Source organism: Gossypium hirsutum, chromosome D05, assembly GCF_007990345.1.
Source record: "Gossypium hirsutum isolate 1008001.06 chromosome D05, Gossypium_hirsutum_v2.1, whole genome shotgun sequence".
NCBI lineage: Eukaryota > Viridiplantae > Streptophyta > Magnoliopsida > Malvales > Malvaceae > Gossypium > Gossypium hirsutum.
The window spans coordinates 9,655,004-9,679,868 of NC_053441.1; the positions used below are offsets into that span (position 1 = coordinate 9,655,004).

General features: G+C 34.7%; 1 protein-coding gene across 1 annotated transcript; it reads left to right on the forward strand.

The window, feature by feature from the left end:
* The first annotated feature begins 703 nt into the window (after positions 1-703).
* Positions 704-24,310, forward strand: LOC107906344 (protein MOR1). Its single transcript, XM_016833315.2, has 54 exons — positions 704-1,120; positions 1,234-1,339; positions 1,425-1,548; positions 3,135-3,214; positions 3,302-3,479; positions 3,574-3,638; positions 4,465-4,547; positions 4,645-4,730; positions 4,855-4,968; positions 5,780-5,899; positions 7,675-7,777; positions 8,004-8,140; positions 8,482-8,547; positions 8,634-8,751; positions 8,862-8,902; positions 10,304-10,375; positions 10,809-10,916; positions 11,004-11,109; positions 12,577-12,689; positions 12,802-12,889; positions 13,059-13,159; positions 13,325-13,432; positions 13,526-13,631; positions 13,755-13,834; positions 14,484-14,630; positions 14,758-14,833; positions 14,932-15,056; positions 15,145-15,255; positions 15,334-15,483; positions 15,581-15,655; positions 15,782-15,863; positions 15,962-16,077; positions 16,169-16,270; positions 16,373-16,444; positions 16,539-16,634; positions 16,717-16,818; positions 16,931-17,032; positions 17,597-17,779; positions 17,971-18,082; positions 18,374-18,450; positions 18,518-18,597; positions 19,332-19,379; positions 19,504-19,630; positions 20,348-20,470; positions 20,630-20,707; positions 21,073-21,231; positions 21,317-21,475; positions 22,241-22,338; positions 22,461-22,617; positions 22,712-22,825; positions 22,932-23,027; positions 23,106-23,177; positions 23,261-23,552; positions 23,661-24,310. Exons 1-54 carry the CDS (start codon positions 961-963, stop codon positions 23,936-23,938), a joined length of 6,072 nt encoding a protein of 2,023 aa, XP_016688804.1. The 5' UTR covers positions 704-960; the 3' UTR covers positions 23,939-24,310.
* The last annotated feature ends 555 nt before the right edge of the window (positions 24,311-24,865 follow it).

Genomic DNA, 24,865 nt, shown 5'->3' on the forward strand with positions numbered 1-24,865 from the left:
AATGATTATTAATGAAGTAGTAAAGATTTTTTATATGAATTTGTTGATATTGTGTCCAAATTTTAAATAATAATTTTACATTGTTTTATTGAATTATATAAGAGTAAAAAGATAAAAATATTATTATAATTATATTAATTACTCTTCATAATAAAAGATTTATTATAATATAGATAACTAACATTATGAAAACTAATTATCTAAAAAAGTATGATAAATTTTACTATTTTATAAATTTCTTTTCAAATCTACTTATTTATTTGGTTGTTAAAACAGAATATAATATATATAAATTTATTTTTCTGCATCTCGTGAGTCCAAAAATTCTGCACCTCCAGTGTTAAAAGTTTTCGATCGTTATTCTTAAGCTCACAATAGTCGTGTTTAAACTTTTAAAAACTGATTCAAGTACAAATTTGAATACAAAAAATTCAAAAAAAAAAAAGAAAACCGTGACCGAAAGAGTAATTTTACAGAGTCTCGTGTCCGCTCCTTGCACAACCTGGGCCCCACAAATTACACTGCTCAACCAACGGCGATTATAATATGTTAGCTCACGCGTTAACATGGAGCGTACTGTAAACGATCCAATAATTACGTGGAAGCTGTTGAAGTGAACCGCAAAAGTAACGACGAGGGCACGGAGTTGAGCGTGGGAAAGAAGAGGTTTTTAAACGTACAATTCAAAGAACCTCCTCATTGCTTTTCTGTTTTGGGAGGGGATTGATAATGATATACCCTACGCACAGCATTTAGTCCCGTAATTAAAATTCAAAACACCATTTTATCATTTGGTTTGGCCTCTCGCCGGCACTCGGCAGAGAAACAAAAAGCAAAAAATAAAAGAAAAGAAAAGAAAAACAATAAGAAAATATAAATATCTCTTCTTGTTTTGGAGCTCTGCATTTGGATAGATCAAATCGTTGATAGAAAAAAAAATTAAAGAAAAGTAGAAATAAAATGTCTGAAGAAGAGAAATTGTTAAAGGAGGCAAAGAAATTGCCATGGGAAGATCGGTTGTTTCACAAGAATTGGAAGGTAAGGAACGAGGCTAACATCGATTTAGCTGCTCTATGCGATTCCATCACGGATCCGAAGGACTCGAGGCTCCGCGAATTAGGTCAGTCTTTTATGTTTTTTTTTTTTTAAATTTTCTTAGGTTTTCTTTTTTTAACGACTCGGATCTGATTTACTCAATTGATTGGTGGATCTTTGTGATTTTCAAATGTACAGCTCCATTTTTCAAAAAGACAGTGGCGGATTCGAATGCTCCGGTGCAGGAGAAGGCGTTGGATGCTTTGATTGCGTTCTTAAAAGCGGCCGACGCTGATGCCGGAAGGTGATGCCGTTTTCCCTTTTAAACTTCTTTTCTGGATTTGTAGGGTTGCTTCCGATTTTTAATTTGGAGTTTGTTCCGATGTTAGGTATGGGAAGGAAGTATGCGATGCCATCGTGGCGAAATGTCTCACAGGCAGGCCTAAGACTGTCGAGAAGGCTCAGGCAGCGTTCATGCTCTGGGTGGAATTGGAGGCTGTTGAGGCTTTTCTGGTATGTTTGATAATTTATTAAAACGATTATTCTTCTAAAACTATGTGTGATCCAGATTCTAGTTTGATTAATGTTGATGGAGCGGTAGTAGGGCAACAGAGGAATAAGTGTTGAAGAAAGAATAACAGTGCCTGATCTGTTAGTCTCATTGCAGTGCATTGCGATTGTTCATTTATTTTTGGTATATTAATTGAAATGCGCTTAGCTTTCTCGCCTTATATAAGTTGACTTGAATAACTCAAAACAGAAGTATACAATCATGAAAAACCTGCCCTAAGGATGAGTCAAAATGTTGTTGGATTTAGGTTGGATTCTCATGCTGCCTTCTCTTAAACGTGCTAGAATTCTCAGCTGTATAGATATTTACTGAAAATGAAATTAAAACTCTGGGTAAAATTGCTCTTGCAGTTTACCTTTTTGTTTTCACTTGACTTGCTGCAGACTTCATAAATGCGGTTTAGGAGAAGGTCTAAATCTGACAAAATTTAAGTAACTCCAATGATTGAAATGTATAATTTATGAGATTGAGTGCTGAGTGAAATGGTTCATAAAGTACTAGGATACGAGGGGAAGATGAGTGATGGATATGATAGAGAGACTACTGTTATCTATTCTAAGTTGTTTAAGTTATCTATTTCTAAGTTGTTTGAATCATGTAATGTTTTCTGAACATTGTACACATAAGATTACTACTTTTATTTAGTAAAAGTGAACTTACTGTTTGCATGTATTTATATGTGCCCTGCCCCATCTTTCTTCTTTATAGAATATTATAAATCTATAGATATATTGATTGTTAGTTTTATTTTATAGATATAGGCCGACTCATTATATAGAATATTAGATATATAAAAGGTTTCTGTATATACATAAGCCTTTATTAGTTAATCCTTTTCATATTTATTTTATATATATCTTTTACATAAGAAAGACAAGATCTCTAAAGAAATATCTGAAATAAAAATTAGATAGGATATTTCTTTAATTTCATTTATGTGAAGGGCTTCTACCAACATTTTGCTTTATCTCTATTTCTCTCATTTTTCTTTAGGTTATATAAGGGCATTGATACTGTCTGGTTTCTTTTGTCATAAGAGGGGGATCTAAGCTTATTGTACAGGGATTTTGAAATAAAGAAATATCTGAAATAAAAATTAGATAGAATATTGCTTTAGTTTCATTTATGTGAAGGTTTTTTACCAACATTTTGCTTTATCTCTATTTCTCTCATTTTTCTTAAGGTTATATACGGGCATTGATACTATCTGGTTTCTTTTGTCATAAGAGCGGGATCTAAGCTTATTGTACAGGGATTCTGAGATGACTCTTTAATTATGCAGCTGTGCCTAATTCTTACCTTTCTCCTGTATTTGGGGGGGTGGGGGTGGGTGGGGGGTGGGTTAAATATTCTTACATAACCTTGTCTTGATGGAGAAAGCATTTCAGATCTCTTTATTTGGGGACCTATAGACTGCATTTTGACCTTTCCGGGTCTTTATGCGCCTCATTTTTATTGTAATTAGTTTGTGTTTATATATAGTAGAAATGTCTTTTTGTGATCTCTTTACATGTTCTGTGGTAACTAGGATTCAATGGAGAAGGCCATTAAGAATAAAGTTGCCAAAGCAGTGGTGCCTGCAATTGATGTCATGTTTCAAGCACTAAGGTTTGTATACAAGAGCCCCTGCAAACGTGCCGTTAATTAATTCGACTATATGCTCCCTACAGCTACTTATTTTCTGTTTGCGTGTAGTGAATTTGGAGCCAAAGTTGTTCCACCTAAAAGAATTCTAAAGATGCTTCCTGAACTCTTTGACCATCAAGATCAAAATGTCCGTGCATCCTCCAAAGGGCTGACTCTTGAGCTTTGTCGTTGGATTGGGAAGGATCCTGTCAAGTCAATATTGTTTGAGAAGATGCGTGACACTATGGTAAATAGTATTAAGATTAGTCTGTTCTGGACATGCCCTTTTCCAGCTATATTGAAATAAAATGTTTTTTTTTTGTTTGTTCTGCTGCTCAAAGAAAAAAGAGCTTGAGGCTGAGCTTGTGAATGTGACTGGGGCAGCCAAGCCATCTCGGAAGATAAGGTAAATCCCTTCAGTTTTACCAGTCTAATTTTACACTATGCTGTGTATGGATGTGTTGCAATCGATGCCTTGTTGTATTTATGTTTTTATCTAGAGAAGTTTTGTGCTTTCATTTCATTAAGATTTGAGGCTAGGTGGTGGTGCTTTAAATGTAGGGTAAGCGAATAAAGTACTTTGTAAGAGTCATATGCATTTCGTTTAAAATCTCGAGGTTGACCAAGCAATATAACTCTGGTTATACACGAAGAAAAAGAGACAAAAAGGAAAAAAAAAAAAGAATCTTAATAGTCATATGCATTTCTTTTAAAATGTCAAAGTTGACAGAGCAATATAACTCTGGTTATACACAGAGAAAAAGAGAAAAAAAGAAAAAGAAAAAGAATCTTATGCCAAGCTGCAGAAATATAACATTTAAATGGTAAGGATCATTTTGAGCTGTCAATTTTCAATCATTAAAATTGTGCCAAAAAGAGCTTGCATTTTTTGACAACTTAGGTACAGGTTCAAAATTTTAGAGATTACAGTCAGGTATTAGTAAAACTGTATCTTTTAGATATTCAAATAATTGATTGAATTCTTTTCACAGTCATGAATATTCATGTGTATTAACAAATTCATCGTGAGACTATTAGAATGTATTTGTGAAGTTTTGTGTTCTTCTGTCTGATACAGCTGATGAATGCATAACCCTATTCCCTACAACAGTTGTATTTGCATTTTTTCCTTGTGACTATTTGTCTTAACATTTTATAAGTTTATAGTTCAGTTTGCTTGCAATGTTTCCATCAGGTTTATTATATATTTATCTCTAAATTATCTTTTTCAGATCCGAGCAAGACAGGGAACCAGAACCTGAAGCTGTGTCTGAAGCTGCTGGTCCTGGCCCCGCTGAAGAATCTGTAGCTGATAGTATGCATTTTGTTGTGAACTTTTGATTGCACAATTTCCTGACATTTAAAAGAAATATCTAATCTTGTACTTTTTGGCTTGTATATCATATTGTCAGCTCCTCAGGAAATAGATGAATACGAGCTTGTTGATCCAGTTGATATATTAACTCCTCTGGAGAAGTCTGGATTTTGGGATGGAGTGGTTAGCACTGTCCCCGAACTATTATTTTGACAAACTGTAACACTTCCTTTCCATACTAGTGCTTCTGAAATTGGGAATTAGGCTGCTTACTATCTCTTCTCTTTAAAAATACCATCTCTTGTAGAAAGCTACCAAGTGGTCAGAAAGAAAGGAGGCTGTTGCTGAACTCACAAAGCTTGCATCAACAAAAAAGATAGCTCCGGGTGATTTTACGGAAGTTTGCCGGACGTTGAAGAAGGTTTTTTGATCTGCTCCCATCTCTTAAAAATATTGCACTTGGCCCTTGTAATGGGACAAGACAAATTTGTTTCAACAAACAGGGGTGGGCATTTTCTTAATGTTTCTACTACATGAATGTCATCATATTTACTACTTGCAACCTAATGCTCCTGTTTCTGTTCCACTTTTAGCATGCAAGTAATTCATTTGTCTTTTTTATCACATTCAACCTGGTCGTTATCATACATCTTTCACTTGTATGGGACAAGACAAATTTGTTTCAACAAACAGGGATGGGCATTTTCTTAATGTTTCTACTACATGAATGTCATCATATTTACTACTTACAACCTACTGCTCCTGTTTGTGTTCCACTTTTAGCATGCAAGTAATTCATTTGTCTTTTTTATCACATTCAACCTGGTCGTTATCATACATCTTTCACTTGTATGAGGTTGACATATCTTGGCATGAGTTATACCACTTTTACTACTTATTTATTTATTTATAAATCCTCCTGTAGTCTCTGTTAGCATCTGAGAGGTACTTTAATCTTTTATACCCTATTTGGAATCTGAAACTGAGATTCAATTGCACTTTCTTGATTTACTTGATGATTGGTATAATGGCTATTTGTGGCTGTTGAGGCATTTTTGAGTACAAGGTTATGTTGACTATAAAGCATTAAGTTTGTGTGTGTTTCTGGGTATTGGCTTACCTAGTTTTTGCTTTGTTGTCGTGGCTTGTCAAACTCTCCTTTAAGCTTTAACCATTATGTTCTGTTGTGCCATTGCTATCATGATTTACCTAATTTGTCTTTCTGCTTGCAGCTTGTTACAGATGTAAACATTGCTGTTGCAGTTGAAGCCATCCAAACTATTGGAAATCTTGCTCGGGGTTTACGGACCCATTTTTCTGGTAGTTCGCGCTTTTTGTTGCCAGTTTTACTTGTAAGTGCAATATAACTTGTGTATTCATGAAAGCATTTAATTGTTTATTGTGTTCTTTTCTACTTTTGAAACTGTTCGTTCAGTTGTCATTTTTGTTTATCATCAAATCATTTGGTTGTGGAAATTTTGTTCACCAGGTAAAACTGAAGTAAAATGTTTGTCTTGTTGAAATACTTGGAAAGAGCTTTTTATTTTTATTTTGAACCTTTTCCTGGAACAGTTGAAGCACAAAGTACATGCTAATCTAATACTAACATCTATGTGGTCTGATTCATCATTACCTGAAAGTAAAATTGTTTGTATTCCTTGGATGCTGTTTTTTTTTGGCTTGTAGGTGTTGCTTGTTTATTAATGTTTGGATCTTTAGACACCTGATGAGGGCTGTTTTCTTTCTGTTGTAGAAACTCACTCAAAAGTACTTCCATTTGTCTCCATATTATGTTACATGCTATTTGATAAGCTGAAGAATAGAATGCTGAAAATTTACTATTGAACTGATTCTTATTTATTATTTTGTAGGAAAGATATGATTTTATAGGGATTGTACATTAAGAAAAATTGAGATGGAAAGACTAGATGGAAAAATTGAGATGAATATCCAACTGCATTACGAAAATACAATAATTAATACTTTTCAATTGTTTATCAAATTACTCCTTAGTCCTTTGTCATTTCTATCACATTGGTTTGGTCGGAGTCTTGTGGTGAATTGCATATATTATTTCTGCTATGTAAGAAGAAAATTGCTGCAACTTGTGAATAATGTTGCTTCGGTATAATAGATAAGCTGCTCTTTTTTTTTTTTTTTTGCGTGTGTTCTCTCTCTTTTCTTTCCCTTTAGTGGTGCTAACCCACATGTCTTATCCGTTTTTCTTTGGTTTTGTAATCAAGTTAAGCCCTTCCACCTCTTGTCAACTGGTTCTGTGTTTGATGCTTAATATGATATCAATGGCCAGGTGCGTTGAGGTTGTCCACGTGTAGGATCTCTTGAGCTTCATGTCAGCGGTAGTGTTAAGTGGTGTTATTATCCCACAAATATTAAGTCTTAGGTTTCTTGTCATATATTTCAAGTTTGGTCTCTGCATAACGACAACTTGTATTAGGTTGGATGTGTATTATTGTATCAAAGTCAATGTTCTGACATGATGTTTTTCCTGCCAACTTCACGTGAGATTGTCCATGAGTAGGCTTGTGTTGAGTTACATGTGAGGTGTTAAGCGGTTTCATTCCACATCTACCAAGTATTGGTTTTTTTTTTGATCTTATGTTCAAGTTGGGTCTATGTGTAGGCCGACATTGAGCTACATGTTATATGGAGTGTTAAGTGGTGTTATCTCTCATTTATCAAGTCTTGGGTTTCTTGTGATCCTATATTTAAGTTGGGCGTCTACATCTGTTGCCAAATTTGTTCTAGGTTAGAGACCTAACACCTTTCTTTATTTTTTTACATATTAACTTGTGGTCAAAAAGCTTTTCATGTATTTAGGTCACCCTTCTATAGACCTAACCTTGTAAAACAAATTCTAATGATTTTTATTTTTATGTCCCCTTGGCTCTGTGCTTTATTTGAGTTTCTTGGTACCCTTTCCTCTGGAACCAAGTTGCTGTTTTTTGTAAAATTTCTTGCAGTTAAAGGTCGTGAAAGTTCTCAAATTTACTTTTGTGTTTTTGTCGGATATGTAGGTTTTTTATCAATTTCTTTTTATCCTTTATATAAGTGAAATAGGTAATTAACGTAATGTTGTTGCTTGTATGGACGATTTCTTCTTCTATAGGAAAAATTGAAAGAGAAAAAACCTACTTTGACTGAGTCACTCACACAAACTCTTCAAGGAATGCACAAATCAGGGTGCTTAAATCTGGCGGACATTGTGGAAGGCAAGCTACTTATTTTATTCACTAATTTATCTAGTTTTCCTTATTGGGTGAACTATTTGTAGTCTTTTTTACTTCCGATGAAATCACTTTCTGATTCTTTTAACTTTTTTTTCTTGTGTGCCCTCTCATGTAGCAGTTTTCTTATTACTATTGTTTACTGAAGCTAACCCTTGTTATATGCTGGCTGTCAAAGCTATTGTTTTTTTAATATGTTCGTTTATTGCAGATGTTAAAACTGCATCTAAAAACAAAGTTCCTCTTGTGCGTTCTTTAACTTTGAACTGGGTGACATTCTGTATCGAAACAAGTAACAAAGCTGTTGTTCTGAAGGTGCATAAGGATTATGTCCCAATCTGTATGGAGGTAAGTTCACTGTTCCTTTTATGATGCTAATTCTAGGATAGAATATTTTATGCCTGACTATTTTCATCTATCTTTACTTAATATTTGGCTTAGTCTCCGTACTGCATTGCTCTCCTTTCTCACTGATAAGAAAAATGAAAATCTAGAATATTTACTTCAGGAGAAAGGGGAAATTCTTAGAATATTTTGAGTTAAATCATGAAATGTTGCTGTATGCATGTTTAGGATTCTTAGAAATAACATTTATGGATTCAGCTCTAGTGCGAATGAATGCTCTTATAAGCGTTCTCAATTTTTGATTATTGCTCTGACCATTAGACTGCTATTAATTTGGATTGCAGTGTCTTAATGATGGGACCCCCGATGTCCGAGATGCAGCCTTTTCAGCACTGACAGCTGTTGCTAAGGTAATATTTTCACTTATTTTGTTATTCTCTCTTTAATTATTCAACATATTTTACCCCTATATAAATTTTGTTGTGCTTTCTCTTAGTCTGTCGGTATGAGGCCATTAGAGAGATCTTTAGAGAAACTTGATGATGTTAGAAAAAAGAAGCTCTCTGAGATGATTGCTGGATCTGGTTCTTCTGTACCTGTTGCTACAAGCTCAGGTGTATTAAGATTTTCTTTGCACTGACCATTTCAATTAGTGTTGGAACAATTGAAATTCTTTTGACTGGTTTGGTGTCATCATTTCTTACCATCTATTGTGATATTCCAGCTGCTGTAAAAAATTCAGGTGGTGGTTTGTCTTCTACAGAGGTTAGTGCACTGTTGAACCTATTGTTTTGCATTTTCCATCTTCAGTGTTCTCTTACATTTGATACTAGCCAATGTTATTTTTCTGACTAAATGATACATTCTTCCTGCTCAGAAGTTAGGATAGAACCTATTTGGTGCTTAATGTCTAGCACAGATGGTAAGCCTTGGGGTATGAGGGATTTCAAAATTTTATTTTATTTTAAAAAAGATCTTAGCCTTTTGGAATTTATTAATGCAAAATACTAGTAATTCTAATTGAATTGTTTGGATAAATAGTTTAAGAAAAATTTAGATATTGGAATTTTATAAGTTAAACAAATAATTACAGAAAAGGACATTGATATTGGAAATAAATAATATAAAAGTATGCAATATGGACATCATTAGATTTGTAAATATTTATAAATATTTTTAATAATATAAAATGGAAAAATATATTAGACTAAAATAAAAATGATATTTTGAAGTTTAAGTTTCTTATATTATAGTGGGATCATGTGTATTAAATGGAATTATATTATGAAGAATTCTGAAAACCACTTCTTTGGGTGGAATTTGAAAAAGGAATTTGAGCTACTCAAATTCCTTCTTGGAATTCTTTAAAAATTTTAAAATTCTCCAATTACTTTACCAAATAAATAAATTAATTTTTAGAATTTTTTTTTATCCTAGATAGAAATGAAATTCCTTCTCCAATTCCCTCATCCAATACACATTTGATGTATATTTAGATCTTATCTATATTTAAAAGCAGAATGATATAATTGAGTTCGATTCATGTGAGAATGAAGTTCTGATTTTATATGGTGATGTGTGGATCATTTGAAGTTATAAGACATGATATTTACATGGTTATTTTTATACAGTTTTCTATACTACAAAATAAAAGAAATACTTGGTGTCATTTACAGTTGGTATAGGCCAGTTTGACCCATCTTTCCTTTACTCTGCACATTAATATTGTTCAGTTTTTTCACTCTACAAACATTGGCTGAGAAACTGAATTTTTATGAGATGTGCATCTTAATAGATAATTTGATTTATGGAAAAAAAACTAAAGAAGGTTTAAAATACAGTTTATGATGTTTATATTTGATCTTTCACTTTTACTCTTAACAATGCCTGAAAAGTGGATCTTAAAATGAGGTTATCTCCTTTCTGCCAGTAAAGATAAGTTGATGTTATTTGAAAATACAGCCAGAATTAAGATGTGGTTTTTAATGTTTTATGATTTTTAATAATATTATTGATTACAAACAATGATGATGTATGCTGACACTTTCATTTCAGACATTCCACTAACTTGTCTACAAATATTTCTTTTTCTTTTTCTTCCTGTTGTCTTTAATGTCATGTTAAAGTGATCACAAACTTAGTTTGTTTTTCAACTATTCCGTGCAGGTTTCTGAAGGTTCATTTGTTAAGAAATCTGCGGCTAGCATGCTTAGTGGGAAGAGGCCAGCCCCTGCAGCTGTAAGATTTTATTTTCTAAGGATAATACTGAGCTGATCCACTAACTTTACTAGAAAAATTGAAAAAAGGTTCCTCAAGTTTTTATTGCATAAACCTAATGTTTATTTCATTGTTATAGACGAATAAAGTCCAATAGACAGAATTGTTAAATTATCATTGCTCAAATATTTCTCATCTAGTTCATCCAAATAACTTCAAGCATTTTCTAATTGTGATAAACAAATTTTTTATTGAAGTATGTAATATTCCACAACATCAAGTTTCTAATAAATTAGAGTTTGTAGGCTTAATTCAATGCAATTAAAGATTGAGGTCTTCTGTTATTTTTTCTGAAAATTTCCGGATTATTTGGGCAGGATTTCTATTAGGTATTATTTGGTTTTTAAACATTTTTCTGGTGTTATGCTGATTGAAACTTTGAACTGTTTATCAGCCTGCTAACAAGAAAGGGACTTCAGCGAAGTCAGGCAACAGTAAAAAGGTAGATGGAGCTGGACGGATGGAAACAGCAAAGTCGAGTGAGTCGCCAGAGGACATTGAGGTAAACTTATTTGTTAAAGTTTCTTTATTGTCATTACTTTAATAGCTTGAAATATCTTAATATCTTTGATTTGTCTGATAATTACAGCCAGCAGAAATGAGTCTTGAAGAGATTGAAAGCAGAATAGGTTCCCTCATTCAGGCAGATGTCATTTCTCAACTGAAGAGTGCTGTATGGAAAGAGCGTCTTGAAGGTTGGTTGCTGTTTCAACTTGCTCTTCCTCTTGACTATCTTCATTATTCTACAGGGTATTTGATAAATATGGGTTTTATTGAAGGTTATTGATGATTGATAACTTGCAAATTCTTGTTGTAATGCTGATCATGTATCTATATCTATAATATTTACATAGAAAATAGCATATCACATACATAGTTTATTGTGTACATACATGTAAAGTCGGCAATTGTCATGCTTCTACTCTCTTATTATTAGAAGAGGTGCTTAAATTAATGCATGCAGCTTAGTCAGTTTTTTTGCGTTTAATTATGTTTTGATAAGCCTCCAGCCTAACACCAATTGGCTATAGGTAATTGGGCTCAACATGAATATTATTCCACAGGAAATCCAAGACTAAAGATGCAGGATAATACAGCTTTTATGCTCCCCCTATTGTGTGGGTCCTTGTTGAGCTACACTTTGGGGGGGGGTTGAAATGCTTCAAAAGTTGGACCTTTTGATGTCAATTGCAATGTTAATCAATCAATTAGATAATAAAATTGGGAAAAAAGTGAGTTCATATAAAGGTTATTGATCATTAGTATGTATAGTTTCTATTATTAATTTCTTAGTACTAATGTCAATGTTTTCTCGTCTACTTATTTCTTTTTACTTAGATGATAATGTGGCTATATTATATTAGAGAGTGAAATGCAAGTTACCAATGTTTTAGTTGTTGTTTTCTTGTACATGTTTATAGTTATATGACTTTTAACTTTTTATCTCCGCATATGAGTTTATATATATTCTTAACTTGATTACAACTTTGTCATGCGTTTTTTGGTGATTATTGGATTTAGAAGAGGCTTAATCTCTTCTCTTTTCTAATCGATAATGCTTGTATGCCAAGTAAATAAATTCCATGTGACTTGTACTCTCAGTTGCATGTAATTTATATGTATGCATCCATTACTTTTTAATTCACTGCTGCAAGGGTGAAGGTTATGGTCGTTTTCCACCTCCAAGAATCACTAGAATTTCTATGACTAGGTTGCGAATATTGCAGTGTACAGTACAATATGCTTAATCCAGATGGATGGGTTTGACTTGCTAATCTGATTTACCGGCATCTAATGCTTAGGTTCTTATTATTTTTCTTTCAGCAGAAACTTCTGCTAATTACTAAAAATTGCTTCCAGGATAAACCCATTTGGCTTAAGGTTTTATTTGAGTTTCATTTTCTCGTGCTCTTGTGTTACCTATGAGGCTTTGCATAAAGTAATTAGGCTCTTGACCATGTTGTCTTTTATATTTTGATTTAATTTCTTGAATTATTTACTTGAACATTTTCCAATATAATAATGTCTTGAGCCAAATGCTTCAAATATGACATTTTTTGCTTTCAATAGCGTAGTTAAAATTAGCTAGCTGTTTTGCTATCTTACATTATTTTATATTAGCTGAACTTTCTAATTGGGTACCCAAACCTCTCTGATTGCAGCCATATCCTTGCTGAAAGAACAGGTTGAAGGTCTCCAGGACCTTGATCGGTCTGTGGAGATTTTGGTTTATTTGCTATGTGCTATTCCTGGATGGAATGAGAAAAATGTTCAGGTATATGATGATTTTTGTGGTTTATAAATGGTAGCTTGTCTTCTTTAACCTTTCTCTCTCCCCTCTGTTCACTTAGTATTTGGATATCAAGACTCTTAAATTGAAACTGCAGGTCCAGCAGCAAGTTATTGAAGTTATCACTTATCTGGCCAACAGTGCTGCAAAATTTCCTAAGAAATGTGTTGTTCTTTGCCTTCTTGGTGAGTGTTAGTTTATTGTATTATCATAAAAAAACAATAATTGTTTTTGTTGTCCTGCTATCAGTTTATTGTATGCTTGTTTTTGTGCCTAAATTTTTTTCTATCCTGTTACAAAATATGCGTTCAGTCCGTCATTAGGGTACCTGTTTGTATTTTGCCCAATTGACAGGTATAAGTGAAAGAGTGGCAGATATGAAGACTCGTGCACATGCTATGAAGTGCCTCACTGCTTTCTCCGAGGCAGTAGGTCCAGGATTTGTTTTTGAAAGGGTAAGATCAAATATTACACGCTGATGATTAATGCCTACGTTGATATCATTTCAGTTGGTTAAGCATTTATTGAAGCAAAGATCAAGAATACTTTGTTCTGTTACGTTTGTTTGTAGTTTTATTTTGCTTTCTCTTGAATACTTCATGAAGAATTATTTATTGCAGCTTTATAAAATAATGAAAGAACACAAGAATCCCAAGGTTCTTAGTGAAGGTTTATTGTGGATGGTCTCCGCTATTGAGGATTTTGGTGTATCACATCTGAAGTTGAAGGTATTTCTCCCATCTAAAATACTTTTACAATTACTCAATTTTATATGTAACTGCAAGTGTGGTTTACTACATTGAAACTAAATGTATTTGCAGGATCTAATTGAATTTTGTAAAGATACTGGATTGCAGTCCAGTGCTGCAGCCACCCGAAATGCTACAATTAAGGTTTTGGGTGCTTTACATAAGTTTGTTGGTCCAGGTGATGACTGATACCTGACATTATCCTATTTATTGTTGTGTGTCCACCTTCTATTCATGATTCAACTTTCTATGAATTTCCTTTACTCACAGATATCTTTTTTTTGGTCACACATTTTCACAGATATCAAGGGGTTCCTTACTGATGTCAAACCTGCATTGCTTAGTGCACTGGATGTTGAATATCAAAAAAATCCATTTGAGGTAAGTTTACTATGATGTTAATCCAGTTATTGTGTGAATTGATAGACCAATAAATTATTCTGAAGTGAAATAAAGTTGGGGACATTAAAGCAATATCTTTTTGCTTTCACTCAATTTTCTCATATGCTCAGTTCTGGTCTAGGGGTGAGCATTCAGTTTTTTGGGTTGGTTCAGTCAGTTTTATGAACTTAACCAACTTAACCAACAACCTCCAACATAACTGAACTGACCGACTGATTTAGGCTTTACTGACCTAACTGAACTGACTTAACATCAGTCAATTTGGTTGGTTAAGTCAGTTAACCGACTTATTTTTTATGTTTTATAAAAATATAGTTAAATAATTTAAATTGCATTATAAATCTATTTAAAATAAAGAAAAAGTAATATATATTAACTCGGTTAGGTTCTGATTTTTAATAACCAACAATCAACCGACTTAACCGAATGAGTTGGTTCAGTCGGTTATCTCCGGTTTCTGCGCACCCCTATAATCTGGTCTGTCTCAAGTTCAATGGTAAGTGCCCACATTCTAGACAGTTTCTGCTCACCCCTGATCTGGTCTGTCTCAAGTACAATGGTAAGCGGCCACATTCTGGACAGTTTCTGTGAAGAGGATATTGATTATATTTTATGTATTGCCGTTCAGGGTACTTCCACCGCTCCAAAGAAAACTGTCAGGGCATCAGAACCATCCTCTTTGTCTGCCGGTGGACTAGATGGTCTGCCACGTGAAGATATTAGTGCGAAGATCACTCCTACACTGTTAAAGAGCTTGGAGAGTCCTGATTGGAAGGTATTGCTCTCAATATATCTGATTTCATTTGCACTTTACCTCCTTGTGTTTGTTGTGCATTTTGATGCATGATTGGTTCCCTTAATTAGAGTTTGTGGTGTTTTACCTTGTTTTTTATTCATTCTAGGTGCGTTTGGAGTCTATTGAAGCTGTCAATAAAATTTTGGAAGAGGCTAACAAGCGCATTCAACCTACTGGAACTGGTATGCTATGGGTTTCACAACTTCACTGGACTAATTGGGGGTCATCTATATTGTTAATTGGGGTAAGCATTCTGATCATGTGCGTTATTGACTGCCAGGAGAGCTATTTGGTGCTCTTAGGGGCCGGCTATATGATAGCAACAAAAATTTGGTTATGGCAACTTTGACTACCATTGGCAATGTTGCATCTGCAATGGGACCAGGTGTCGAGAAAGCAAGCAAGGTTTGGCAGACACAATTTATCATTTAAAAGATATTTTATTCTTTCAGTTGCTTAGATGATCAACACATGCGTGATTTGTTAAATGCAGGGAATACTATCAGATATTTTGAAATGCCTAAGCGACAATAAGAAACATATGAGAGAGAGCACTTTGTCTGCTTTAGATGCTTGGAATGCTGCTGTTCATTTTGACAAAATGGTGGCTATTTTTCTGCTCTCAATCTTGTAGTTTTTACTAGCTTTTTTTTAGGTATCTAGAATAATTCTGTTGTTTTAGGTTCCTTATATCACATCAGCACTAACAGACTCCAAGCTTGGGGCGGAAGGACGTAAAGATCTTTTTGATTGGTCATCTAGGCAACTCTCTGGACTTAGTGAATTTCCTGATGCTGTGCATCTGCTCAAACCAGCAGCCACAGCCATGATGGTAAATTTTTCTGAATGGATCATATCCCATGGCTCCTCTTCCTATACATTTTTCTGATTCGTTTTACACGTATCTTCATGTCTGGAATTTCTTGTAGGATAAATCAGCGGATGTTCGCAAAGCAGCAGATGGATGCGTTACTGAAATTTTAAGAGTTAGCGGGCAGGAAGCAGTATGCTACCAAACTTATTTGTATTTGTTTCTTTTTGTTGTTGTATTTTCCTCCATGATATTGGCATTCATTTGTGCTTAGAGTGATGCCTGAGCATCTTAGCGTTTGTGTATCCCATCTTATCAGATTGAGAAGAATCTTAGAGATATACAAGGGCCAGCTTTAGCTCTTATCCTTGAGCGGGTAAAACCTTATGGGTCTTTCCAAGGTATCTTTTTGTTTTCTTTGGCTTGTGTACCACCCTTTTTTGTCTCACTTCCCGTTCCCAATCTTTTCAGATGCTTATCAGTATTTTTTTTTTCTCAGAATTAGTTGAACCATCAAAAGGTGGTTCTATTGGACTGGCATCAAAAACCAACACGAAGGTTGCAAAAGCTACTTCCAATGGTGTCACTAAACATGGCAATAGAACTGTAACTTCGGTAGGTTTTTATTGCTCTAGTTAGATACTCTTTCAATTGGAAGACTGCTAATTAATAATATATATTTTTTTCTTTTAATATGGCTTTGAAGAGAGCCATCCCAGCGAAGGGATTGAAACCAGATACCATGTTGCCTGTTCAAGGTATATCTGTTCAGCCTCAAGCTTTGTTGAATGTCAAGGATTCAAATAAGGTATGATTGGGTGATTTATTAATTTGAGACTTACTTGGAGCATATGAATACAACCATGCACACGTATTCTGTGCATAAATGTTCATTTGGCCTTTATCACAGGAGGAAAGGGAGAGAATGGTTCGAAGGTCGAAGTTTGAAGAGCCGCGAATTGAACAGATCCAAGATCTTGAGGTTTGTTTTCCAAAATGTTTGCTTATTAAAATTATTTGTTTTGTCAAATTAATATTGATTTCTAAGAGTTTTGGTCTTCACACTTTTATTCCAGAATGATATGATGAAGTATTTTAGAGAGGATCTACATAGGCGCTTGTTGAGCACCGATTTCAAGAAGCAAGTTGATGGTCTTGAGATGTTACAGAAGGTTTTCCACGATTACATTCTTTTTCATTTGGTGGTGTTGTGTTAATACTTTTCGTATCTCATTCTTCTCAAAACAACTGCAGGCACTCCCTTCCATTGGGAAGGAAATAATTGAAGTTCTGGACATACTATTGAGGTGGTTTGTTTTGCAGCTATGTAAATCTAACACGACATGCCTTTTGAAGGTCAAATCTATGTTGTCTCTCTGTTAATGCTTTAACTTCATGATTTCTCCTGTAGAGTTGACAAATAATGGGCATTTTGTTACATAACGGTCATTTGCTTTGCATTTAATAGGTGCTGGAGTTTCTTCCAGAACTTTTTGACTCGTTGAAGGGTGAGGCATATAGTTTGACGGAGGCAGAAGCTGCCATTTTTCTTCCATGCTTGGCAGAAAAGGTATGGTTCCTAATCTTCAATTACTTCATTAGCTGTATGTGAAAATGTCTTTATTTCTGTGAATGTTGTTTTATGGTTATTTAGATTCTTTTGAGAAGCATGTTGTATGCTACCTTGCACCGTGCTTTTATAGCATCATTGTTATTGAGCTTTTTGTACTATGATTGTTAAATAGTTTCCTAGCTCACTGCCAAGTTAAGGTAGCCAATTTTGAGTATTTTAATACTTGGGTACAGCAACTTGCCAACCTAGTTAAGCTTTCAGACTTGCGAATTAAATTACTATATTTTATATGTAACATGGACATATAAATAAAGCATATTCAAGCTTCATCATGCTGTAGCTTGACAATCATGGAGCCAGCCTGAGTTCAGATCCATTAGATCAATTCCTTCTTCATTTTGACCTCAAGTTTGAAAAAGAAGATTGGCTCTGATCAAGCTGAGTTTTGAGTTTTTGGTCAATTCATCCTCGAGTATTTGTAGTTTTGATTAAATCATACTCCTACCTGGATTTGATATTTGCATGTTTTGCAAATGTTCTGATTTCTATATTTGGTTGCAGTTGGGGCATAACATTGAGAAAGTTAGAGAAAAAATGCGGGAGCTGACAAAGCAAATAGTTCAAGTGTATTCGGCCCCAAAAATCTACACTTACATTTTGGATGGTCTTCGTTCAAAGAACAATCGTACTAGGATAGAATGTGTTGATCTTGTTGGTTTCTTTATTGATCATCATGGGGCTGAGGTTAGAGGGTTGTTTCTCTCATGGATTTCTTGCTTCTAAAATAATGGTTCTAAAAACAACTCTAGTCTGATAGAGCTTGTCAATTTTGTCCATTTCTTTTTTATCATCATGAGCTTATGTAAGACATTGGACACTCTTGTGGTCATGCAATTCTTTCTTCTAGAGTAATAATTTCTTTCCCTTCTAAACAGATAAGTGGACAACTAAAATCATTGCAAATTGTTGCAAGCTTGACAGCAGAACGAGATGGTGAAATTAGGAAGGCTGCCCTAAATACACTAGCTACTGGATATAAGATTCTTGGTATGCCCTAAATGCAACGCCCATACTAATATAATGTTGTTTGCTGCATAAATACATGTTATACCGAAGAGCTTTCTTTCAAAGGCATATCTTTGTGCTGGTCATTTTAGCTCATTTCACTTTTAGATTCCTCCTCGGCTTCTTGATTTTACTTTGTGATTGTTGTGTTGCTCGAGTTTTCATTCAAAAGTGTATCTTTTTGCCGATCATTTTAGCTCATTTCATTTTTAGGTTCCTTCTTGGCTTCTTGCTTTTATTTTGTGACTGCTGAGATGCTTTCAATCTGTTTAGGTGATGACATATGGAGATATGTAGGGAAGCTGACAGATGCTCAAAAAAGCATGCTAGATGATAGATTCAAGTGGAAGGTCAGTGTATATATTTCCTTTTATATGTTAATGTTTTCTTTCTTCTCAACGTAATATGTTGTAGCAGGTTCGAGAGATGGAAAAAAGAGGGGAAGGCCGACCTGGTGAAGCAAGAGCTGCTCTAAGGCGATCAGTAAGGGAAAATGGGTATATTTCTGCCATCCTTTTGATGTGAGGAGTTCCTCACAGCTTTTTGATTATATGTTATAAAGATTAAAATTACAAGTTGAAAAGATTAGGCTTTTTCTGCTGTCAAGTTTTATGTATGGTGTCAACTAGTTTCTGCTCTATGAATCTTAACTTCTTTGATTCTCTAAAAATTAGAAACTTGATGGACCATAACGATTAAAATTACAAGTACAAAAGATTAGGCTTTTTCTGCTGTATGAACCGTAAGTTAATTTCTTTGGTTCTTTTAAAAAATAAAAACTCAATGGTCCATAATCTGCTCACTTAATCTTTTTGTGTTCTCTTGTGTAATGGGATGCCTTGCTATAAAATTTCTGGTTATGGTTTCTGTAGAAGCAGTGGAGGTTATTTGGCTGTTAAATTTATTTGGGAAGCTTTTCCTATAAATTAAGCTGTATGCCCGTTTAATCTGTATGTGACACGTTATTGAAATGGTCATCGATTTGACTCAGACTAGAGCATAATGTCCTTAACTGTGAGATTGGTGAAAGCCCTGACCCCCATTTCATTTTACATGACAATTTTTTAGTGTACCACAACATTTTTATTGTTTGTATGGTGGACATGGTAGGTATCAATTAGTGTTGTGCCTTTCCTTAGTTTCTTCTGCCTGAATGTTCGAAAGATATGGTAGCTTCCTTCATTTCTTCAGATTTTAATCACTTTGTCTTTTGTTTTTTTTTATTTGCCAGACCTGATGTAGCTGAGCAGAGTTGTGAAGTTCCACAGACTATTTCCAGGTAAATATTTTCAAGGTTCTATTGGATTTTTATCATCTTTTGTTGCCATCTAATCACGGACTGTCTACATATATTCATGTTGAGTTCCTTACTCGCATTCTTTTTAATGTCTGTAAAACCACAGGAAAAACTATGTGCAACCTGACCTTAACATGGAGAGACATTTAATGCCTCGGATGCTTGCTGGTGTCAGTGGTCCCTCAAACTGGAATGAAGCTCTTGATATAATTTCTTTTGGCTCTCCTGAGCAGGTTCCTAACTTTGTCTAATTATAATTTTTTCTCTTTCTTAATATGATTTCGACTCAAGTAATAAGAAGGGACAGAGTTGTCTGGCCAGAGAAGAATCTTGGTTGACAGTTCTTCACTCTAGCATTAGTTTTTCAGAATGGAATTCAGAACATTGTATTGATTTATCTTGTAAAATATTACCCTTCAGTCTTAAATTTACAATGCTCAAGACAATCGATCAAATTGAAGAGACATCTTTCTTTGGAATGGTTGGACATCATATATTTAAGCAATATGTTTAATGGTAGTGAAGAAACAAATTATAAGTACCTGGTAGCTATCAAATGGAGTGTGGTATTCTTTTCTGTTAATCAGTGTTAAGAATTGGATTCTAATGTTTCTGAGTAGATGCATCTGGCATAACCGTAGTGTTTGAATCAAATGAAGCCTCTTCGGTAGGTAGGTGGGTAGTGTTTTCGTGTATGAGTCAGGGAAGTTGCTTGTGCTATTAATATATATTGGGTTGGCTATGAGATTATGACCTAACTTAATATTGCTGCAAACCATTCCTGTGCTAGTTGTTGCTCTGATGGATCTGTATTGCAAGATCGGCATTAAGATTTTGTCAATTATGTTATTTCTATCCATGCTTGATATGGTTCTTATTACTATTTTCAGTTCCTTTAGTTATTACTTGTTTGGAGACATGATTGCTTTGTAATTTATGTTGTATTGCAGTCTGTTGAGGGAATGAAAGTTGTCTGCCATGAGTTAACACAGGCCACTAATGACCCAGAAGGCAGTTTGATGGATGAACTAATGAAGGATGCAGATAGACTCGTTTCATGCTTGGCGAATAAGGCAATCAAACTTTTTAGTTTCATTGTGATATGATTATTAATTTCCTTGAGCATTGATTTCCTTATGCATAGCGATAAATAATTTATTTTGTTAGATTCTTTTTAAGAATGCTTTTTTTGTCTTTTCTATAACCTTTCTTTCTCTGTCTCCGCTTAATAGGTAGCCAAAACTTTTGACTTCAGTTTGACTGGTGCATCATCAAGATCTTGTAAATATGTTCTAAATACGCTTATGCAGGTGAGAACAATTTAAAGTACTAGTAACTTCTATAATAGAATTTGGGATTTTCGTTGGGGATTGTATATTTCTGTCTTATTTTTTGCTTAAGAGTAGGGTGGTGGTGGTGCTGGCTTGTTTGGGGAGGGGGGTGCTGAATTATTAAAGAATAGGGTGTACATTTGGTAACTGAATGTAGTGAAATTGTTGATTTGCCTCATGAAAAAAACCATTTTTATGTACGTGAACTGATGGTAAAAAGTTATTTTATTTTGATTCTTTCTAAGCAGTTATTAATTTTTTTAAGCTTTTCATTTTAAGAAGAAACTTGGTATTACAGGTTGTTTTGTTGCAAAATACTAATTCTTTTGAATATCTCTTGACAGACATTTCAAAATAAGAGACTTGCACATGCTGTCAAGGAAAACACTCTTGACAACCTTATTACAGAGCTTCTGCTTTGGCTTTTGGATGAAAGGGTTCCCCATATGGATGATGGCAGCCAACTTCTGAAAGCTCTGAATGTCTTGATGCTCAAAATTCTGGTTGAGCTGCTTTAAATTGCTTACATTTTTGCTTCAAATTTATGTATCTTCTTCCTTGGGTTTTAACTGATGATTGTGCATGCAGGATAATGCTGATCGAACCTCATCCTTTGTCGTCCTAATTAATCTATTACGTCCTTTAGATCCTTCAAGATGGCCTTCACCTGCAACAAATGAGACTTTTGTTGCAAGAAATCAGAAGTTCTCTGATCTGGTTGTCAAATGCCTTATCAAACTCACAAAGGTAATATTAACTCTTGGTGCTTCTGGGAACATTTGTAGTCCGAAACAATCCTATTTATGAATAGAGTGTCAATCATTATCCACTAGAGGAACTTAGTAAAGCACGTGACTTAGTTTTCCCTTCAATTATTATTTTTGTTGACAAATTCATTTGTTGAAGACTATATATATTTTTTCTATAAAAGAGTATTTTTATGTAGCCATCCAGTATACTATTATCCACAAAAGCAACTTAAGAAATTAACAAAATTTTCCTTTCCATAACCTTTTTTGCTGACATATTAATTGGTTTGAGAATATCTTTCTTTATGTTGCCATCCATGTACCAAAAATTAAATTGCTCAGGTTTTATATATCATGTCAAAGATATCTTGCCAATAACAGTACTAACATTTGCCAACTTAGTATTCCATCTTACAGTAGTTTTGTTGTAACAGTTCTGCTTTGGTGTCTTGGTATACTTGCAAGGAGGCCATTTTTGTTGGCTATGATGTCATTAATCATCTATTTATATGTTTTCTGATTTTATATGTAGAAGTAATTTATAATTTCCTTGTTAGTAATTACTGATGAAATATGATAATTTTGGCTTGAAGATAAATAGAAAATCTATATGCTTATCATTATTGAGGGACCTGGTGTATGTTGAAGAAAATGCGTTCAGTTTATGCTATGGAAATTTCTGTATTCAACCGTACATGTTTATGCTTTGGTGGTTGTCTACTTTATTTTAATGATACCATTGGGTTCATTCTCTTTTATGCAGGTTCTTCAAAGCACAATCTATGATGTTGATCTTGATCGCATCCTTCAAAGTATCCATGTCTACCTGCAAGAACTAGGAATGGAAGAAATCCGGAGAAGGCATGTCTTAAATCCAATATCTTTCTTTTTCCATTGTGTTGAATGTTAATTTTTATCTCCCGGTCTTGTATTGATGAACTGATTTCTGGTTACCTTATCTTCCTTTATGGTTTGGATAAAAGAGCTGGAGCTGATGATAAACCATTACGAATGGTAAAAACCGTTCTACATGAACTTGTCAAACTTAGAGGGGCTGCAATAAAGGGTCACCTATCTTTGGTGCCCATAGACATGAAGCCTCAACCAATTATTCTTGCCTATATTGATCTCAATCTTGAGGTAGTAATAAACTTAGTAAATGACAACATTCTTAGTTTAACTTGTAGCAGCATCTTTTTGTAACTTCCAGTATCCCTTATGTTTAATTTAACAGACTTTGGCTGCGGCAAGAATGTTGACATCAACTGGCCCTGGTCAAACTCACTGGGGTGATTCTGGAGCCAACAATCCAGCACCTGCCACAAATTCTGCTGATGCCCAGCTAAAAGTATTCTATTTTTCCATAACTAGAGTTATGATTGTCCTTGATTGCTGTTTGTATTATAAATATTTATTATTCGCTCAACTCTGTTTCGCCCCATGTCTTCTTACAGCAAGAACTCGCAGCAATATTTAAGAAAATTGGTGACAAGCAGACATGCACCATTGGTCTCTATGAGCTTTATCGCATTACTCAGCTATACCCTAAGGTCATTAATATAGTTTCTATTATACATCCCGAAGGTAGCTTATAAAACTGTGGAGACTGATTTTTTATATTGTTACAGGTTGATATATTTGCTCAGCTCCAAAATGCTAGTGAGGCATTTCGGACTTATATTAGAGACGGCTTAGCTCAGGTTTGCATGTTTGCCCTTGTGGAGTAAAATTTTAATGGTTGGATGTCATGTTGTGCTTGCTAATAGTTTTAGTTGCATTGCAGATGGAGAAGAATGCTGCAGCTGGAAGGACTCCTTCAAGTGTGCCAATGTCAACCCCTCCCCCTGCTTCTCTTTCTTCTTCGTCACCTGAATTTGGGCCTCTGTCCCCTGTACAGACCAACTCTTTAAATGATTCTAAATTATCAAGTACAAAACCTGAACCAACAAGCTTTAATTTGCCACCATCATACACTGAAGACTATCGGGGGGCTGGTAATGCTATAAATACAGCAAGAGTTCGTGCCCCTGAAAATGCATTGGCAGACCAAAGAAATGAGAGATTTATCAGTGGGGGTAATTTCTTCTTGTGTTTTATTATTGGTTATTTATTGTTATTGTTATTTTGTTCATATGTATATATTTTTAAGGATTTACCATGGAAGCATATTGTTGAAAGTGCAGTAACCAGTGGCACATTGGACGCAATCAGAGAGAGGATGAAGAGTATGCAACTAGCAGCTGCCGGTGGGAACATGGATGATTATGGAACCCGGCCCTTGATGTCTGTCAATGACAACTTAAATCTTGGACTCTCAACTCAGACTCGTACATTAGATCCTCATCCTGGTATGGAGAACCCGGCACAAGGAGGTGTACTTCCTATGGATGAGAAGGCATTGTCTGGGCTCCAGGCACGGATGGAAAGACTAAAGAGTGGCGGAGCACTTGAACCTCTTTAAAAATATTCTTTTTATGCTTTTTTCTAGGCCTGCCATCGAAAGCCATTATTGTAAATGGAAGGGAATTAACATACCGCAGTTACCCATCGAAAGCAGCCCCTGTTTCTCCTCATCTTGGTTGAAATGCCAGCCAAGTAGATTTAGCTGTACCGAATTTTCTTTAATTTTAGAAAATGCGATACGGTGGTTTCATGAATTCTATTTCTGTTGGACATTAGTATTCAGGCATAGGTAGGTATTTGGTGATAGACTAAAATTTTGTTGCAAGAGTTGGATGGAATGGAATCAAACGTTGGCTTTACAATATTGATAACTTTGTAATTGTGATTCGATTTGCCCGTAAATTGCAATTAAACCCAGTGTTTGCTTCTACCATCTCCTCCTAAAGTTTGCGCGACCAATTGTTGTATAAACACTATCGTCATCGACTGCATGCTTAACTTGTTCAGTAAATTTGAGTATAGTCTGATCCTCTATATGCCACATTCATCATTTGTTCCTGGATCTTTCGCACTTTGTTCCCTATTTATCTTGAGATTCATATATCCTAAAGCAGTAGCCTTGCAGTTCCTCATTGAAGCTTTCTTGTCGTTGTTGATAGTCTATCTATTATAGCCATGACCATCCAAGAAATAAAAGACTGTTAGTGGTGACTGGTGTCTGATGTGTCCAATACAACCTGACGCTTACTGGGTGTAATTGCGTCTTGCATCGTAGTTGCTGAATAGGACGGACGGACCACCCAGCCCATCAAACCGGGTTTATAAGTAGATTTTGAATTTTTAGTTAACCTTCTACAGTCAACGTAGGGTTTTTCATGTCTACCCTTCAAATTTGGATCATCTGCCACTTCTCAATTTATGTTTCTTTACCGCTCATTATGCTGTCACGATGATAAATCATATTATATGGTAAGGTGCATGTTTA

What these genes read in the sequence shown, in the direction of transcription:
- LOC107906344 (XM_016833315.2), top strand. Translation starts at nt 961, where the DNA reads ATGTCTGAAGAAGAGAAATTGTTAAAGGAGGCAAAGAAATTGCCATGG. An exon ending in TACTGGATATAAGATTCTTG is followed by an intron (nt 18,083 to 18,373) that starts GTATGCCCTAAA and finishes CAATCTGTTTAG; the next exon opens with GTGATGACATATGGAGATAT. An exon ending in ATATTGATCTCAATCTTGAG is followed by an intron (nt 22,618 to 22,711) that starts GTAGTAATAAAC and finishes TTAATTTAACAG; the next exon opens with ACTTTGGCTGCGGCAAGAAT.